Genomic DNA, 19077 nt, shown 5'->3' on the forward strand with positions numbered 1-19077 from the left:
GAAAATTGTAAGGTTGTTTTTTTTGTTTGTTTGTTTTTCAGCTAGCAAAATTTTTGCAATATGGAACTTTTGTCCTGATTTTGATTGGTAAAAATTGTCAAACTCTCAAAAGCAAATGCTAGAAATATTTTACCCAGTTGTGCTCTTTGAGCATGTGCATAGCATTTGTGTTTGCAGCCGACCATTAAACAGAATATGGTACATTAAATGAGAAGTTCTTCATTGTTTTTGTTTTAATCTTCCCTGCTATTCCACAGGAATAAAGTTCTCATGGAGAAAATGAAGAAATCAGGGAGCTACACTACTCAAATTAACTGTTGTACACAGTGTCTCTACAAAACATCATTGGTAAGTGCACCCTGCTTTGTTCACACAAATTGAGTTAAACACCTTTAAACTAAGATCTCATTGCTAACGCCAGTATTAAATAACATATTCCCTTATAGTGGTAGAAATGTAGCCGTGTTAGTCTGGTGTAGCTGAAACAAAATACAGGTCTATGTAGCACTTTAAAGACTAACAAGATGGTTTATTAGATGATGAGCTTTCGTGGGCCAGACCCACTTCCTCAGATCAAATAATGGGAGAAAATAGTCACAACCGTATATACCAAAGGATACAATTTAAAAAATGAACACACATGAAAAGGACAAATCACATTACAGAACAGAAGGGGGGGATGTAGGGGAGGGAGGGAGGTGAATGCCAGTGAGTTAATGATATTAGAGGTGGGTGCTTCCCCCATTATCACCTCTAATTCTATTAACTCACAGACATCTCCCCTTCCCCACCTCTAATATCATTAACTCACTGGCATTCACCTCCTTTCCCCCCCCCCCCACATCCCCCTTCTGTTCTGTAATGTGATTTGTCCTTTTCATCTGTGTTCATTTTTTTAAATTGTATCCTTTGGTATATATGGTTGTGACTATTTTCTCCCATTATTTGATCTGAGGAAGTGGGTCTGGCCCACGAAAGCTCATCATCTAATAAACCATCTTGTTAGTCTTTAAAGTGCTACATAGACCTGTATTTTATATTCCCTTATGTTACCTTCATGTGCCAATAGGCCAAAGAAACAATGCATTTTGTATGGTTTGTTTGTTGAATTTGGATTATGGTAGTACTTAAGAGCTCAAAATGAGGAAAGACATCCTACAAATGAGAAGAAATTGAAGGAACTGTTTGTAACTTAAAAATAGAAATACTAGAAATGTGGAGTTGTGTTTTGTGTGATTCTAACTTGGTTCCTATATAAGAAGTACAGTATCAGATTGCTATTAAGACTCATATTTTTATCTCCTTCTAATGTTAGTCCTATCGGCGATTTAAAAATGTCCTGTCAGGATTTTTGTCCTCATTGCAACTGTGGCAGAAGACTCTGAAAGTCATCGGTGGCAAGTTTGGGACCAGTGTTCTTTCCTATTTTGTTTTTCTGAAGTGGTTACTGACTTTCAACATCTTCTCCTTCCTTGTGAACTTCAGCTTCATAACAATCCCACAGCTTATAGCACCAGGACCAAATAACCTTTCGTTCAACGGTCTGGAGCTTCTCACTGGGGCTGTAAGTATATAGAGGAGGACCCAAACTAGTGCTGCATATGAGAATTTATAAAATCATCCTAATGTGGCAAAAACGGCCACAAGTCTTTTCTAGTCACAGTGGTGGAAGTTTTAATTGTGCTCTTAATTTCTTCGGGTCACAGTAAAATTTTTCATTTGACCTATTGTTCTTTATTGAACAAAACTCAGAACCAACTAACAGCTTGCCCAATAGCCTATATGATATTAATTGATCTTACTGTAATTCCTAGAGCATTTGTGTCCTATTAAAAAACTGGTGCCTGTTTAACAGCCTCTCAGAAAGTGATTGAAAGACATGAAGAATGAATTATCCTTTAACCATTCCTGCATTAGCCCAAGACACTATCCCTTGCTATCCTTCCTCTGCAGATAAGGACTTCAGTTTCTAATGCTGTGAATCTGGCACTTTTCCTAAACACTGAATTCTTGATTTTTTTTTTTTTTTTAAACAAGGATCTGGCAATTTTTTTGAAGTCAATGGGGCTTAGTTTGAGTGGACCTTTAAATTTGTGCTGAAATCTCTACACCATCAGGGCCTAAACACCTAAGTATTTTTTAAGAGAAGATTAAATCTAAAGGAAAACATCTCAGTATCCTATACTGTACTAAAATTTTACTGATACTAAGCTACCTTTGGTTGGTTTCTTTGGTCAGAGAGGAGGAGCTGTTCCCTTTTGGGTAGGTTCATTTTTTTTTCAGATCTGATCTTTACAAGACAGTTGACTCATTTTCACTGTACAGCAAAGGAGGTCTATAATAACAACCCAATCTGAATCTTAACAACCCTTCTCGATGTGCGGATACCATGTTGTTTAAAAGAAGGGTAAATCTGAGTATCCCTGCTGGAATTCTTTTGCAGTGTCACATTTGTGCATTTCAGCTAATGGTTCTCAGGCTTCCATTGTAAAATTGTTGTGCTCCTAAATTTCTGGGTGCAAAGTAAAAGTACTGGGATAAGGGATTCAAGTATTTGCAGAGTGCTTCCTGGGAAAGATGGCCAAATAACTTTTGGTCTAATCCCGGTTGAAATAATCTTAACTAAATCCCATCCTGCAAAGTGTGGTGCAGTTGCAGCTCCTCATGTTGATTCCTAGCAGAAGGAGGGGTGCTCCATTGGCCACAAGAAGCACTTATAAAATTGTGACCAAATATGGTGGGAAGGGAGAGCCTAAGCCTACAAAAACCTTACTAGCAAGAGTTTATCTCATTGGGGTGAACAGAACTATTCCTGACAATCAAGATTTGCTGGATCAGACCCTTGCGTGCGCCACCATATTCAGTCAACAGCATGTCTTTTGAGAGCTAACTCAATTTCTGTATCATTTTAGGGTTATTTTAGAAAAACTGTGCTCTACTACGGTTTTTATACCAACTCTACAATCACAAACAACTCTTCCTATAACATGCAGCTGGCCTATATTTTCACTATTGGGATTTATTTCATCATCTGCTTCTTTAGCTTGGTGTACAGGTACAGTAACTATATATTCCTCCTTTGCACTTTAAAATTGATATATTTGTATGAAAAAAAAAGTATTAACATTTCAAGAATCTACTAGGAGTAGTAATAATATCCTCGGCCACTAGTTTAGACATGCTGCTAACAACAAATCTCTGTGTCTAGTCACTGATGGTAATAAAGGAATCTGGTGACATTAAATGTGCTGTCAGCAAGTTTCCCCAGTTTAGAGCTATTTGGTGTCCAAGTTGCTGCCAGATCCACCAGATGGGGTGCAGAATCCCTGCAGAGTCACTTATGTCCCGCAGAAGAATTCAGGCTCAGTCAGTTAAGTGTAATCCTGTTAGGAATGCTACTGTCCATGACTTCTACGAATGATTTGCTGTGTTGAAATGGCCCTTCAGACGCAGCCATTGCTGACATGGAACTGGAGAAAAGAAGGCAGGAAGTAGCAATGTATATAAGGACACCTGACCATAAAGGGAAAGGAGAGTGACTGTAACTGAACTCTACATTCACTAATCAAGGATGGGAGATTTCTGTATTTTGCAAGCCTGATTTCTTTTCCACACCAGCTGGGTTTTTTCGGCTCAAAGACTCCCTGCATTGCTAAGACTGATCCCTTGCATGTAACTTCTACTGCAGCATGGCTGAGTCCTTCCGTAAGAACTTCATTAATCCCCAGATGTACTCTGGAAGTGCTGCCAAGCTTCTCTGCATCTGGGACTTCAATATAACCAATGAGAAACCTGTGAAACTGAAGCAAAGCAACCTCAGTACGCAAATAAAGGTACGGCATGAAATGGGTCAGAAAGCAATCTCCCCCCACATGAGTAGATCTAACTCTTGGTTTGACTGTGTAACTTGTTCAAGAAAAATGCCATCTGATACTTCTTCCTGCCCCACTAATGGACTGTGTGCAGGTTTTCTATTATGAGCCATTTACTTACCTGTCCTTGACTTAGTAACATGTTGTTTTTTAAAGCAATTTTTCTAGCTACTTTCTTTTTTTTTCTGGCAATTGAATCTGTACAACTGGCACAAATATTTGCCTAGCTCTAATTTTTTTCCAGACCTCTAACCAAATGGTGTCCTTTAGTTAGAAGGTGGGGAGAACACACAGCTCTTTGCCTGGCATATTTTCGTGTACACTGCTGAATTAACAAATTGTTTCCATATTACATGCTTCTGTCCCTTGCACCTAGTTCATGGGGTGGGGTTCCTCTTTATTTTTGGCCTTTTTTATCGTTGTGGGGTTGGTTTTCTTGGTTGTGGATCACTTACATGGAAAGGATCCATGGGGAGGTGTAATCCTAAGTACAAAGTATGATGAAACTTGTACAAGAGACTGCCCCGTACATAGTGAGTACAATTGCGCTGCCTTCACTTGGGGTATGTCTAGACTACATGCCTTTGCTGACAGAGGCATGTAAAATTGGCTATCCGACGTAGTCAATGAAGTGGGGATTTAAATATCCCCGGCTTCATTAAAATAAAAATGGCCGCCGCGCTGTGCTGGCTCAGCTGATTGTCAGCACAGCGCGGCAGTCAAGACGTGGATCGGTTGACAGGGAACGCCTTTGTCGATCGCTTCCTTATGCCTCATGAAACAAGGTTTACAGGAGCAGTCGACAAAGGCTGCCCCGTCGACAGATCCGCGTCTTGACTGCCGTGCTGTGCCGACAATCAGCTGAGCCGGAACAGCGTGGCGGCCATTTTTATTTTAATGAAGCTGGGGATATTTAAATCCCCACTTCATTGACTATGTCGGATAGTAAATTTTATATGCCTCTGTCGGCAGAGGCATGCAGTCTAGACATACCCTAAGAGATCATCTCTATTCTCTCCTTTGAGAAGTCACTTAGGCTACGTCTACGCTGCAGGAATTTGTCGGAAGAGGCAATGCAAATGAAGCGCTCATTAGCATCTCTCATGCTCTCATTTGCATAGTCTCTTCCTATCCATTTTGTGGAAGAGGTTTTTGTGCAAAAAAACGCAGTGTAGACTGGGCCATTTTGCGCAAAAAACCCTTTTGCACAAGAACCCTTATTCCTCAAAAAAGCATGTATACAGGATCTTGCTCAAAAGGGGTTTTTGCCCTGTCTACACTGTGGTTTTTTCCCCGCAAAAACCTCTTCCGCAAAGTGGATCGGAAGAGACTATGCAAATGAAAGCACGAGAAATGCTAATGAGCACCTCATTTGCATTGCCTCTGCCGACAAATTCCTGCAGTGTAGACATAGCCTTAGAGAGCACTGGCCTGGGATTTGGGAGACTTGGTGTGAGTGGGGTCTCGAGGGTCACACTGAGGTTACTCTGTTAGGGTAAACTGCAAGAGAATGGGACAGACCATTCCCAAATCTTGTGAATATTCCAATACTCAGATTTACCAAACCAACACAAAACAGCTTCTATGCTGTCTTACTGGTTTCACAGAAGTAAGAACACAATTCCCTTATGGAAACCCAACCCGAATTACCGTTAACTCACTTTTCTAGCAGGTCTCTAAAGGTTGAATCCGGGTCAGTTAGCCCCTGAGCTGCGTAACCTGCTCTGGCCATGTGCCACATCTGGGTTCTATTCTTAGCTTATCCACTGGTCTGCTGGGAGATGCTGGACAAGACACTTCCACTCCCTATACTTCAGTTTCCCCAGCTATAAAATGGTAGCGCTAGATAGGAGCTAGATGTTGTTACACTACTGACTAAGGCCTATGCCTAATTAGCAATTGTTTGATTGCAGGAATCCCTGTCTGAAGTGACCTTTGAGGTACTGCACCTCTCACTGAAGCAGAAACTTGCTCGTATTGCTGTTCATCTGATTGTTTGGGTGGCTTCCTTAGGAACAACAGCTGCTTGTTGTGCCGGTGTTTACTTCCTCTCAAGAAATAACCTACGGGTAAGGACCAGGTTTGGTAAACTGCTATCCTGAACACACAGGCTTCAGCATTGGCATGCCGGACTCTTGATTAAGAGTGTGCACGATTGAGGCTTGAAAGACAATAAGGCAGCAATAGGTGTTGCTTCTGCCAATACGCTCGTGTAACCTGCGATAACCTAATACTTAGTTAATAACCAAAGGTGAAACAAGCTGGCATGGCCCAGTGTGGAGACTGACGGATGGGGCTCTGGATGCTGCTGGCACTTCAGACTGTGCTGCCATAGTGCACCCAGGGTCTCGCTCTGATGCTCAGGAAGCCAGACAGCACGATCCCCACCACCCTGGGGATCCGGCAGTGTGGTCCCTGCCACCCCAGCCAACCTGGGGATCTGGTGGCTGGGAAGTACAGTCCCTGCAGCCTTGAGGGTCTGGCAGCGTGGTGGCCGCATTCCCAGCCCTGAGCTTCCCCCCACACACTCCAGGCCCCTGCCCTTCACATTACGGGCAGAGGAAGGACAGCATGGAGTCAAGACGGGTGGGGAGCTCAGGTCAGGGGTGTAGAGATGCAGGAGTGAGGGCAGGGGATTGAGAATGGTGGTGAGCTCAGGTCAGGGGATAGAGTCTTGAGCTAACACAGGTATAGTTAAAGGATCCTTTAACTAAAGGATCACTTGCTGTTGGTCCTTCTTTGGGCAGGGGGCTGGACTTGATGACCTCCTGAGGTCTCTTCCAGCCCTAGGATTCTATGATCGTCTATGGTATGACAGCATCTGTAAGAAATGTAAGTTACTTTCACTGCTGTAACAATCAATGCTGAGAAGGCAGAAAGGATTCCTTTGTTTGGATTCTAGTTGCCTTATTCTTCTAGGTACTACAAAGAAAAACAATGAAAAGACAGAAAAGTCTGTTTCCTTTACCTTTCTTTGGTGCACTCTAAGGCCCTAATGCTCTACTTGGATCTGCAAGTGCCACCCTTTGCCTGTGTAGGTTCAGGGATCCATCCTAGCAGATTGCACTGCAGAATCGGCATATGCAAGTGTAACTGCGTTGGTTAAAGACCGAGCTGTGACTCTTCAAGAGAACACAGGCATGTACAGATTGTTCCACAGAGATGTCCGAGGGGCGTCTCCCTTGCACTTTATTTTTCTCTTCCTTTTCAGCCTTTGGAAGGTAAAAGTGAGCTGGAAAATGAGGCTGCTGCCCTAGTGCTGCCCGTTGTTGTGTCTCTGCTCAACCTCTGCATCCCCTTCTGCTTTGCCTTGTTTGGACTCTTAGAGAAATTCCAGTATCCCAGACATCAGCTCTACGTCACTGTTATCAGGTATCCGGAGCCATCCTCTCCTAGTTAGCTGCCTGCAGTTGGCTGCACTTTTTCTGCCAATGGTAAGGCCCATGACTAAATAGTATGGAAAACAGCAGCCTGCTGTGCATCAGGGCAGTTGCCCCATTCACAGCCTCAGTAGAAGCAAGCATATTATTTCCCCCTCTTCCGTCCGTATCCTGATACCCAGGGCATTGCTCAGCCTGTGATGCAGATCACAGTGAGGGAAAGATGGAAAATGGAGGGAGTGTTGTTACAGCAATACAAGGTACCAACATCCCCACTCCACTAGCAGTTTCTGCTAGAACTGGCCAAATGGAGCCACAAGGTAGTTTAAAGCTGACATCCCTAATGTGGGACCATGTGCAAGTACTGTTGCCTTCTCCCACATGGAATTTCACACATCTCACTTGCAACGTTTTACACAGAATCAAGTGCATTAGAAAAGAGTGATGTGCAACTGATGTCCCTGCCCCCTTTAATTAATAGAACTCAATATAGTTACTTCTTCTCTGCAGAAATATTTTTCTGAAAATATCAATAATTGGAATCCTCTGCTACTATTGGCTTAACGATGTGGCGACATCAGAAAAAGAGGTAAAGTTTTAATCACGTGTGTGTACAAATCTCTGCCATAAAACATGAGGTCAGGAATTAGCCTTAAACTACTTTCATAATATTTTGCCTAAAAATCAAGAGATATGTGTAGGAAAAGCTATATGAAAGGTGACAGACTGTTGGGATAAAATTTTCACCAGTACAGAGGGCTACATGGGACCTCTTAAGAGAGGGAAGGGCTTGTGGCCTAGACATTCTTTGGTTACATCCAGGAATCTTTAGAGAAACAAATATTGTGAGGGGTGATAGGAGAATCACCATACGGCTTTATTCATCCAGCTTAGGTCAAAACTTGCTATATAGACAGACAATGATGAACTCTGTTGTACTGCGTTTGAGCACATTTTTGAGTTCTATCCTCACTGGGTTTTTTGGGGGAGCTTTTTATCTGAGGGGGAAGAAAACTGTCTTTCAATGAGCTTTGGATCAGGTTCTGGAAGTTCATACGCTAGAGGCTAGACAGAGATATTTGAATTAAACATTCTTTATTTTTCTCTCTCAAAAGTGCTGGGAAAATATCATTGGCCAAGATATCTACCGTCTCATTGTGGTTGACTTCATATTTTGTTTGCTTGGATCTTTCTTTGGAGAATTTGTACGAAGGTGAATGTGATTTCTAGATTACATACTTACTGATGTGATGTCAACATTTTGAATTGATGCACAGTTTCAATCATTATCTGATGAAGAAGTACATTTACATTTAGATTTCAGCTGCTTCATTGTATTCTTGGCTGAAATGAAAAATGTTCTATGGCTTCTGCCATACATGCAGCATATTCACGAACATCAGTATTTTGCCAAACACAGACATGTGCTTGTTCTTCCATTTGCTGCCTAACTGATAAATGGTGCACATTTTTGTATACTACACCATTAATGTAGATCAGCGTATAGTTATTGTTACTTGTATGCAGGAGTTTCCCTTACAGATGGTGAATGGTTCTGTAGTTAATGATTTTGTGTCATTTTCAGAATCATTGGAACTAAATGTTGCAAAAAGCTTGGAGTGCCAGAATTTGATATTGCACGAAATGTTTTAGACTTGATCTACACACAGACTTTGGCCTGGTAAGTGATGAAATTTCATTCAGACGCGCTGTGAGATATTTAGTGTTTATTTCTACAGAGGCACTCTGAGGCAGCCTAGTGATGACATTTGTGACAGATAAAGATATGGCAGGGAATTGCCCTGGCAGAACTCTTTGAATTAAGATTAAGTAGCTTATGGTTCATGGTATGAAATGAATGGTTGATGTATTATGTGGGCCGGTATATAACCTCGTGAAAGGGAAGTGAATGCCAATTCTCCACCTCTTATTATGATGGAACCCAGTATTTGTAAACTATGCCCCATCTGCTGATTACCTCTTCCCTGAGTCTCATGAGCCAAGGTCAGAGCTGTATAAGGGAAGGATTGACTCATTCCTGGGTGAGCTAGTGTCGAGCTGAGGCTGTTATGAACTTGTGCATAGGAAAACCCCGTTATGGGGGTCCATGCCTGCTGATGGGAAGGGAGCGGGGCAAAGGGGGCAACTGCCCCAGGCCCCGGCAATTAAGAAGTGCTTGGGGGGTCCTGGCTGCTATTGCTATTGGGCCCTTTAAATGACAATCCCGCACGCTACAGGCAGCTCTGAGGGCTGGCTGAGGGGAGAGGCACGGTGCAGCCGTGAGAAATGGCTGCTCCAGCCCCCTCCCTTCTAGGAGCGAAGTTCCCCCCCACACATCTTGCCCAGGAGCCCGGCAATTTTGTCAGCCACCCTGGTGGGGTTTGAATGACTAACTCTCAGCAGAGCCCTCCTTAAAGCTGGGAGTGATCTCTGGGGAGGGAGGATGTTAAAGCTTATTTGCATGTGTCTAAATGTCTTTATTATTTTGATATGTCTTCTCTGTAATGCTTTCACTTAAAGAATGAACATCTTTGCTTACAAAGAGCTGTGTGGTGACCCATAACTGCTGGCTATACACTGGCCATAGCCTTCAGCAGGAAGGCAAAGCACAGGCAGAGGCCCGTTCAGACAGCCAGGCTGCTAGGAAGTAGGTGTTCCATGAGGAATCTGAAGCTGGAGCACTCATGGAAAAAAATTAGTGGGTGCTTAGCACCTACTGGCAGCCCTCTCCCCTCCCCTCTCCTCCCAGTGACTCCAGCCCTCCACAGTCAGTTATTTTGCAATGTGCAGAAAGCTTTGGAAGGCAGGGTAAGGATGGGGCTTTGGGGGTAGGGTGTGGGGTGGTAGGGGCATGGCCTGGAGAGAAGCAAGATGGTGGTGAGGCCTGAGGGAAGGTGTCAGGGGCAGTCAGGAGGGAGAGACACATGGGTCTCTGCCCAAAAGAGTTGGTGGTTAGGAATAATGTTTCTTCACACTTTTTCCATACATGTGCAGAATACATTTTGGTATGTGCACTGAGGCATGTGCAAATGTGCACCATCATAGAAATATCAGCTGTGGTGCTCTGCTAATCAACTGGGCAACCTTTTGAATCTTTCCTGGGTGGCTGGCCAACCGCTCACCTTACAGGGAACACTGGTTCGGAGCTGGGAGCCTAGAGGGGGTCCTTTAGTTGGTGAACCATGAAAGGGGAATACCGGGGCCTTCCGGAGGAGGGCACAGGGTCTGGGACAGCCCCACCCTGCTCCTTGTCCAAGCCCCACCCCAGCCTTTCTCTCTCTCTCCCCAAGCAATGTGGCCAAGAGGGATTGTAGGGAACCTGGTGCAGCAGCAGCAGGGGATGCCCCCACCCTCACCACGTGGGCAGCAGGAGCCAGAGAGGCCTGACAACCTGCTCTGCTCCATCCGCTCCACCACTCCCTGGGGCTGGAGCTCTCTGCTTCCTGCTACCGCTGAGAAGCCACACTCAGTGGGCCAGGAGTGGGCAGTGTGGAGGGGAGCAGAGCAGGCTCCATGTAGTGCCCACGTAGTGGTGGAGGGGAGCGGCAGCAGGGGTCACTCCATACCAGGCCAGGTAATCTCCCAGGTCCCTCCTATCTATAGGATGATTGGGGCAGCCATTGTGTGGCCCCCCAAAAGCGCAGGATCTGGGGCTGCTGCCCTGATTTGTTCTATGGACATGACAGCGCTAAGGAATACAGATGCATTTGCTCTGAACTGTGATCACATTTAAAAGAGCTTGGCTAACACAATGGTAAGAATGGTTTAAAAGCCTTTACAGACATTTTACCTACCTTTTGTTATAATTGTAACTTAAAGGTACTTCTCTCCCCTGTTTTTGTCTTTGCTCACTCTGCAAAATTGAAATAAAACTAGTAACTGTGACTTTACGCAGGACCTGCACAAAGTTTTCTTCTTTCTTCCTTCAGCTAGGTAACAGAAGGTTGTAGAAGGAGCATCCTGGAATTTTTATATTATGTCTTAACTGTCCTACTGAAGTAGCACTGCTATTGAAGCTCTTCTAATATCAAATGGTGTAGCAGTAAGGAGGGAAGGCATCTGTCCAATAAGTGACAGAATAAGAAAGGAAATCATTTTCTAGATTCTAAATTAATATTGCAAGGGTCGAGGCGCAGCAGAATATTTAATTTTAAGTGTAATTTTTAAAAGTGTAATTTTTACCCTAGGAATGTGTTTTTACTTCTTGGTATATTTAACAGAATTAATATTTTAATAATTGTATCCACATAGTCCGATATAGTCTCCTTTCAGTTTTCAAGTTGTAAACACTGAAGATTCAGTTCTCATACTTTCTCCCCTATATTTTTTCCTCTAGGATTGGCATCTTCTTTGCACCTTTAATGCCAGCCATGCAGATTATATCATTTTTTATAATATTTTGTGTAAAAAAGGTAAGGAACTTTTATATGGTCTTTTCTTCAATAACCATGATCCCTGACTAGTCCTACATCTCAGCAAGACTATAGTCTTACCTGAATTTTTAGAAGCAAAGTGGGAGCTTTCAGCTTCTTAAAATATGGATCATTACTGTCAGGAGCCCTGAATGATAGATACTATATCTGTATCTTGCCTCTGCAGAAAAAGTTTGTCAGGGGGCAAAAAGAGATGGGGAGGGAAGAGGTGAAAAATAGCTTACATTTCTTACAGGTATTGTCCTATTGCAAAGCCCTAAGGGGAGCCTTAGGGCAGGGGGTGTGGGAGACTCAGGGACGAGCAGGAGGGTGCAGGAATCAGGGTAGGGTATTAGGAGGTACGGGAGGCTCAGAGCAGGTAGTGCAGGAGTCAGGGCAGGGAGTTGGGATGTGGGGCGATGGAGCTCAGGACTGGGAGTGCAGTCACCACACTGCCCAGTCACCCGATCACTGGGATTGGAGCCTGGGTATGTTGTGGCTCCACGTCCCAGGGTGCCAGCAGCATCCAAATCCCCAACCCAGCCATCCAGCCTCTTACGAGTGTGCCCACTTGGGCCTACTTTCATCTTTTGGGTGATGAGCAAAGTCTGTCAGGTGGAGAGGATGAAGTAATGAAATGAAAGCTTTGGTAGGTGGGTGTGATGTGCACATGCCAGCCAAAACCAGAACCCACCCCCCTCCACTTGTAGTATGAATGACTGTATTATTTTCAGTAATTTAACACTCACTTGTGTCCACACTGTGGGTGCTACCACTGCAGCTGTGACACTCACTTGTGTCCACACTGTGGGTGCTACCACTGCAGCTGTGACACTCACTTGTGTCCACACTGTGGGTGCTACCACTGCAGCTGTGACACTATCTATATCGACAGAGTTTTTCTGTTGATTGGTGGGTAATCCACCTCCCCAACCAGTAGTAGCTAGATCAGTGTAAGAACAGTTCTATTGACCTAGCTGCAATTCCTGACCAACAGAATCCAGTTTTTCCTCTCCCTGTTTGAAAGACTGTACTTGATAATGATGTTTGTTACTGGACGTAGTTTGGAAACAGTTGATGAATGTGATTCCCATGAATTTGCTAGCAATTTCAGTTGGACTGACTGAGGTGCAGTTATTTAAGTGGCATACAACACATCTCCATCTGTGTGTGTTCGCACATCTTTTTTTAAAGGTCAGTCTGATGAGGAACTGTCAGCCACCTCGCAAAGTCTGGAGAGCTTCTCAGATGACAACACTCTTCATTTTTCTGCTGTTTTTCCCTTCCTTTTCTGGAGTCCTGTCTGTAATGGCAGTCACTATCTGGAGGTAACCTCAGCATTCAGTATTCACTATCTCTAAATTGAATTACACCTTTGATCAGAAACCAAACAGGATGGAGATATTTTAATACCTAAAGAGAATTCTGCATTGCTTCCACTGAAAGGTTTCGAGGGTTGCTCATAAACTGTTTGGGACTCTGAAGGACATTACTGCAAACTAGGGATGTTAAATATCGGTTAATTGAATAATCGAGTAACCTCAAGAATTCTTATCGGTTAGTCAACGATTCTGTAGCCCCTGGGAGCAGGGCTCGCAGCCAGTGTGCTCCATCCTCATTCCTGAGGATCTCCCTGCCACTCCATGCCGCTGCCTTTGTATCAGAGGCAGCAGTGCAGGGTGCCAGGCGGCAGCTGGTTTGCGAGGAGAGCCAGTTTAAAAACCAGTTCGCCTCATGGACTGTCTGCCTGTCGCCCTGTGCTGCTGCCTCTGATAAAGAGACAGCAGCATAGGGTGGCAGCAGCCCCTGTCTAAGGTGAATCTGAGCTCCTGGATCCAGTGCAAGCCAGAACTGAACCGGGCTGTCTGCTCCTAATACACTTTAAATGCAAAGCTGCAGCAGGGGGAGGTCCCGGACCTGTTTCAAGCCAGGACTGAGCTATCCTGCTAAAAAATGTACTGGCAGGGAGGCGGGGGGAGGAATGCATATAGTCTATAGCATTAACCTATAAGCTTTTGCTTATCGGTTAATCAACTACACTATCACATCCCTGCTACAAACTCCTGGAATTTAAGTTAATAGCTTGAAACCCATGGCCGGCTACTGAAAGAGAGTGGAGTTGTTGACACCCTGTGACTGAGGGATGAGAAGGAAGGAGAGCCGGCACAGACCTGTGATATAAGAGACCCAGATTCATTTCCCTCCTCTGCCACAGACTTCCTGTGTGATTTTAGGCAAGTCACATAGTGCCTCTTTGCCTTAGTTCCTCATTTAGGGAATACTGTAAAATCTCAGGTATAATGCACACTTTTTTCTGATTTTTTTTTTCTGGGTCAAAGTCGGGGTGCGCCTTATACATAGCACTTATTTTTTTAAAGTTTTATTTTGGCTCCCGGACAAGGCAAGGAGCCGGCGGGGCTGCCAGGCTGCAGTGCCGTGGCTCCTTCAGGCTGCACCTGGGGGCCCCTGCGGCAGGCTGGTAGTGGAGAGCGAGCGCACCGTCCCCCGGGCGCAGCAGGGCATGGCAGGAGAAGGCAGTGAGGCACTCTGCCGAGGGGCCACCAACTTCCCTGGCCCGGGGTGTCCTGGATGGGCTGTCCCCCTGCTCTCCGCTTGGAGAGGCTCTTGGAGGAGGTACCTATGCCCAGGAGCCCCCGCGGACGGCGCAAGCTGGGCGCGGCACACGGGCAGGTGGACAGGAGGCCCCAGCGGCAGGCGCGAGCGTGGCGCGGTGCACAGGCAGCCCGGGGCCGGCTCCGGGAAGCAGGCAAGGCTGGGCTTGGTGCTGGTGGACCAAGTGTAGATATATAGGCAGGAGTGTAGATATATAGGTGTGCATTATATATAGGAGTTCAGTTTTTTCCATGATTCTGACATTGAAAAGGTAGGGTGTGCATTATACATAGGTGCGCATTATACTCCCAATTTTACGGTAGTAGAATTTCCCTGTCTCTCAGAGTAGTGTGAGGATAAATGCACTACAGAACATGTGTGGCACTCGGATACCAAGGAAATGAGGGCTGTGTAGGTATGATAGATAGAAGCTGCAATGCCTGTTTGTAGGCAAAATGGACATCCACTTCTTGCTGTCCCACCCAAAGGATCAAAAGGAGGCACAAGAAACAATGCAAGATGTATGGAGGCAGAAAAGTCTTAAAGAAAAATCAGTTCCACACCTATACTTGGCAGTTAAGAGTTTGGTTTGTTTATTCAGTGAAGAATTTGCTGTGACAATTTGGCTCTCTCACCTCTCTTTCTGTCAAAAGTTTCTGGGGCAATCCCATTTCTTTTTTCCTTAAGATCAAGGGCAGGTTCAGAAAGCTGAGTTCAAGTGGGTTGTTTCCTAGTAGATCTTCATAAACACCAGAAGGGTTCACTGAACTTGACTTGCATGGCTTGATTCCATTCTGACCCCTGCCAACCAAATAAGCACATAATTACTAACATAAAAGTTTATTAACCTACCTTATGAATGCTAAGACTTCGGTTTTTCTAGTCTGGAAATTATTGCTTCTGCTAGAAGCTGAGCCACATCCTGTTTTTACCAAAAATGTTAAGTGAATATTCTGATACAACAATGGGGTGGGATAGCAAAGTGTGTGCATGTTGTGGTTTTCATTAAGCGTGCATGATCCATCTATGACAGCAATGGTTTCTTGCACTTTGTATATTTACTGCAACATCTGTGTAGCCTCTGCCATGACAATTGACTTGTTATAACTAGCTGGAGATTGGCACCAGAAAGGCAGTGTGGTCACCGATCTACTGTAGGAAGGTCTTGTGTGTCTCAGCTCACATAGTCAGCTAGGTCCATACTATTGACCGAGGAGTCACCGGTATAAAAGCTCAAATACAGACATGCAGCAAGCCCTCTGTCAGTTATACTTCTGTGAGTTGAACTGCATGCTGTCTCCCAAGAAGACCTAGTATTGTATGGCAATGGGTGTAACTGTTGCACAGATGGGGGTAGAGGGGCCCAGAGGAAATGAACTAGACCTTTCTATATATACACACACACACATACACTTTCTCTTTATTTTTCCAGGCGGACGCCTTCAAAACAGTGTGGCCCCTTCCAAGGCTTGCCCTCCGTAATTGATGCCGTTTCTGGGTGGATACACACATTGGACAGCTATTCTGGCTCAAAATGGGTGGGGTGGATTTATCGCAACTTAATTGGGAGCGTGCATTTCTTCTTCATCCTCACCATCATCGTCCTGTAAGTGTCCATGAATGAAACTAGGGGAGATGGAGAAAGTGAGGGAAACTTCGCTATGATGTTCTCATTCTCCGTGAAGAAAATGTAAACAAAACTTTAAAGCTTCAGTGTTGGGAACATACATATATTGTAATTTAGAAAGAATTTATGGTAAAGTGAATAGAGAAACAAAGACAATTTGCTACATTTTATCTGAGAAGCTCAGATCTCTTTACAAAGCAGCCTCCCAATAGCCCAATGAGGGACCGTTCTTCAAGTACACTCACTTTACTGGTATCCAGGTTTATAAAGCCTCTTCCCATGAGTCCACTTACAACTTACTACATAACCAATATTAACAACTCAGAACATCCGGTGTAAGATGAGCCACACTAGGAACCTTTCCCGTATAGTTGTGTTAATTAGCGGCTGATTTATTTTTATGACCATTTTATACCAGAAAAGCCCAAATGTAGATGCAGTTTAGGGTGGGGGTGGGAGTGGGAGGTGGAATCCTTTTGCTAGTTTCCTTTGTTTAGGTGAGAGCAGGGCTACTCAACTTTTGAAGCCCCAGTGGCTACAATGATACTCACAGCTCATGCCAATGGCCACAGCGTAAGTGTGGTTGCATATATATCCAAATATATATGCATATATATGTGCAAATAGATTCTTTCAGACTGATGGGCATGAATACAAAGATTAAGGCTATACAACACACAGGCTCCATGTAAGTCAGTTCTGCTGATATATTTGCCCAATTTTCACCCATAGGACAGCACTTTTAATGACTAATGACAGTCTAGGAATTTATCTACTAAAATGCATAGCAACAGAAGACCATTATACTGACTATTTTTTTGTTTTGGCTCCCACCCACGGGCCACGTGTTGAGCCCGGCGTTAAACCCAAACTGCACCAGGGGCTGCAAACAAACGGGCTGCAGGCCACGTGTGGCCCATGCAGGGCCGGACTAAGGGGTGGGTGAGCTGGGCAGCTGCCCAGGGTGCCAACTGATGGGGAGCACCTGATGGCAGCTGTAAGAGGCGCATGGTGTCCCTGGCTCCTGCAGCGCCAGCCCCCCTCCATTCCCGCGGCGCTGGCCAGCAGCGACCTTCCCACGCACGGCCCACCCCAGGCTGCACGCTAGCAGCCGTGGCCGGGCCAGGCTGGGCAGCACATGCGCTGTGCGCCCCAGGGGCGGGCCTGTGCATGCGCCGTGTGCCCGGGGGCGGTGCCATGCGCCCGAGCCCAGGGCGCCAAAATGGCTCAGGCTGGCTCTGGGCCCATGGGCTGCGTGTTGAGTAGCCAGTACACACTGTGTCTATGCTGAGAGAGTTTGTGGAGGTAGCTGACCCCTTAAGCCCTTTCCTAGGCCCTGGGCTACCCAGCACTGCAAAGCCCTTTAGTGCCAGAGATGCAGCTGATACTAACAACAGCTGATACTAACTATATTCTTTTGCTAATATAAGATGCCTCTAACATTGGGTTTTTCTGGTTGAGCTATGCCAGTTGGCGGTGCATTTCTCCCCACTCCAGTGCCTGCAACACTGCGCTTTTTAGCTGAAAAGCATGGGTAACTGCTGTATCAGACCAAAGCACAGTGAGGCTGGTACAGCTGCATCTGCAGTAGGAGCCCTTTACTGTTTTATACCTGTAAAGCTCTTCTAATGTAGAAGTGGCCCGAGTATAGACCTGACTTTGGCACATAATTCCCATGGGCACCCAACTGTCATTTGTGACTTTGAAAAGCAATCCCAAAGCTTTCTTTCATCTGAAGGAGTGGGTTGTGCCCGTGAAAGCTCATGGTACCATCTACATGTTTTGTTAGTCTCTAAGGTGCTGCAGGACCATTCGTTGTTTAAGTTTCTCCCAAAGCAGTTATGGGTTTTGTCCAAGACAGCATAAGTCTGTAGGAAAATTGGGAATAGAATTAGGGAGTCATTGCTTCCTGTGTCGCAGCCCAATCACATTCCCTTCTAAGGATCAAATCCTGATCTTTTAAAAATCAGTAACAAAACTCCAAGAGATTCCAGTGGAACTAGGATTTGTCTCTGTGATAGTCACTAATGTTATGTCTACACTATGAAGAAAAGTCTGAAAAAGATACGAAAATTGCAGTTCGCTATATGCGTATTTTTTCCCGCTTTTCTTTTGAAAGAGGCTTTTCTGAAATTGGGCACGTCTACACGGCGCCAAATTTTGGAAAAACCTCCTCTTTCGACACATCCCTTAAATGAGGTTTACAGGAATGGCGAAAGAATGCATCTGCTTTTTCACATTTTTTTTCGGAAAAGCGGATTCATTCTTTGGACGCGGCATAGCTTTTCTGGGATACTTCCAGTATCCTGGAAAAGAGCAGTCTAGACATAGCCTAAGATTCATTAATTGGCAGGGGAGGGTCAGTGCCAACAAGTGGTACAAGGTTGGTTGAAAACAATGGATTCCTGTCTAAAACTATAAAGAATACTGTGGCGTTGACCTGGCTGCCTTGTATTTGTGTAAGAGCCCGTACAGCTTTGGGTTTTTCCCAGTTGAACTTCTGATCCATTTAGTGTTTGTCAGCCATTACTCATACGTGAGACACAGTGGGTGAAGTGGCTGTTATTCTTTATAGCAACACTGCATTTTACTTCTTAAGTAAAAACTGTGTAAAATGAACAAAAGCTTTTTTCTCGTTGGGCAGCAATTTAGAGGAAAAGCATCATCTGAATATAAATACTCATGTGTTGAATTTTCTTTTCCTTTCAGAATTATCACATATCTTTACTGGCAGATAATAGAAGGGAGAAAGATAATGGTCAAATTGCTGCGTGAGCAAATTGTTAACGTAAGTTTGTTTTTCAGCTGTCTGTTGTTTGCTTCCTGGTTTTTGTTTTGTTTTGTTTTTTTAAAACATGATAGCTGATTTCCTTATGTCTGTTGCATAGGATGCTTGCATACAAACAGGTTTCTAATTTGGCATAAGTGAGAACAGAAAACTCTTCCTAAGTACACGTGACTAATCAACCCTTTATGCAGTTTGTTTTAAGGTTTTACAGGGCAGCACACAATTGGTCAGATGCATTATCTGAAGTAAGGAGGAGAGTGGTTGGCTTTTCACAGAGATGTGGTATCCAGTGTTTGCCATATGTGCCAGAATACTGTACTCTTTGGGTATGTCTAGACTACATGGCTCCGTCGACGGAGCTATGTAGATGAGGTTTCTAGACATA

At 44.6% G+C, this 19077-nt stretch overlaps 2 protein-coding genes across 6 annotated transcripts in view; one reads left to right on the forward strand and one right to left on the reverse strand.

Moving 5' to 3' along the window:
• TMC5 (transmembrane channel like 5) overlaps nucleotides 1–19077 on the forward strand; it is a 52500-nt gene that overhangs the window by 21261 nt on the left and 12162 nt on the right. For all 3 annotated transcript variants that reach the window (XM_075899394.2, XM_075899396.2, XM_075899395.2), the window contains exons 7-19: nucleotides 258–348; nucleotides 1316–1564; nucleotides 2913–3055; nucleotides 3689–3833; nucleotides 5786–5941; nucleotides 7084–7244; nucleotides 7763–7841; nucleotides 8368–8465; nucleotides 8838–8933; nucleotides 11589–11664; nucleotides 12859–12992; nucleotides 15710–15883; nucleotides 18614–18692. In XM_075899394.2, coding sequence (XP_075755509.2) covers nucleotides 258–348; nucleotides 1316–1564; nucleotides 2913–3055; nucleotides 3689–3833; nucleotides 5786–5941; nucleotides 7084–7244; nucleotides 7763–7841; nucleotides 8368–8465; nucleotides 8838–8933; nucleotides 11589–11664; nucleotides 12859–12992; nucleotides 15710–15883; nucleotides 18614–18692 — 1681 coding nt within the window. The remainder of the gene's footprint in view (nucleotides 1–257; nucleotides 349–1315; nucleotides 1565–2912; nucleotides 3056–3688; nucleotides 3834–5785; nucleotides 5942–7083; nucleotides 7245–7762; nucleotides 7842–8367; nucleotides 8466–8837; nucleotides 8934–11588; nucleotides 11665–12858; nucleotides 12993–15709; nucleotides 15884–18613; nucleotides 18693–19077) is intronic.
• The window catches only part of GDE1 (glycerophosphodiester phosphodiesterase 1), a 38744-nt gene continuing 34512 nt past the window's right edge, over nucleotides 14846–19077 (reverse strand). For 2 of the 3 annotated variants that reach the window (XR_012896145.2, XR_012896146.2), the window contains exon 8: nucleotides 14846–15078. The gene's annotated coding sequence lies outside the window, so the exon portion shown is untranslated. Of the gene's footprint in view, nucleotides 15079–15787; nucleotides 15904–19077 lie in introns of all 3 variants that reach the window. The other variant, XR_012896147.2, reaches the window with a different exon arrangement.

Source organism: Pelodiscus sinensis, chromosome 15 (genome assembly GCF_052426305.1).
Source record: "Pelodiscus sinensis isolate ZL-2025 chromosome 15, ASM5242630v1, whole genome shotgun sequence".
Classification (NCBI taxonomy): Eukaryota; Metazoa; Chordata; order Testudines; family Trionychidae; genus Pelodiscus; species Pelodiscus sinensis.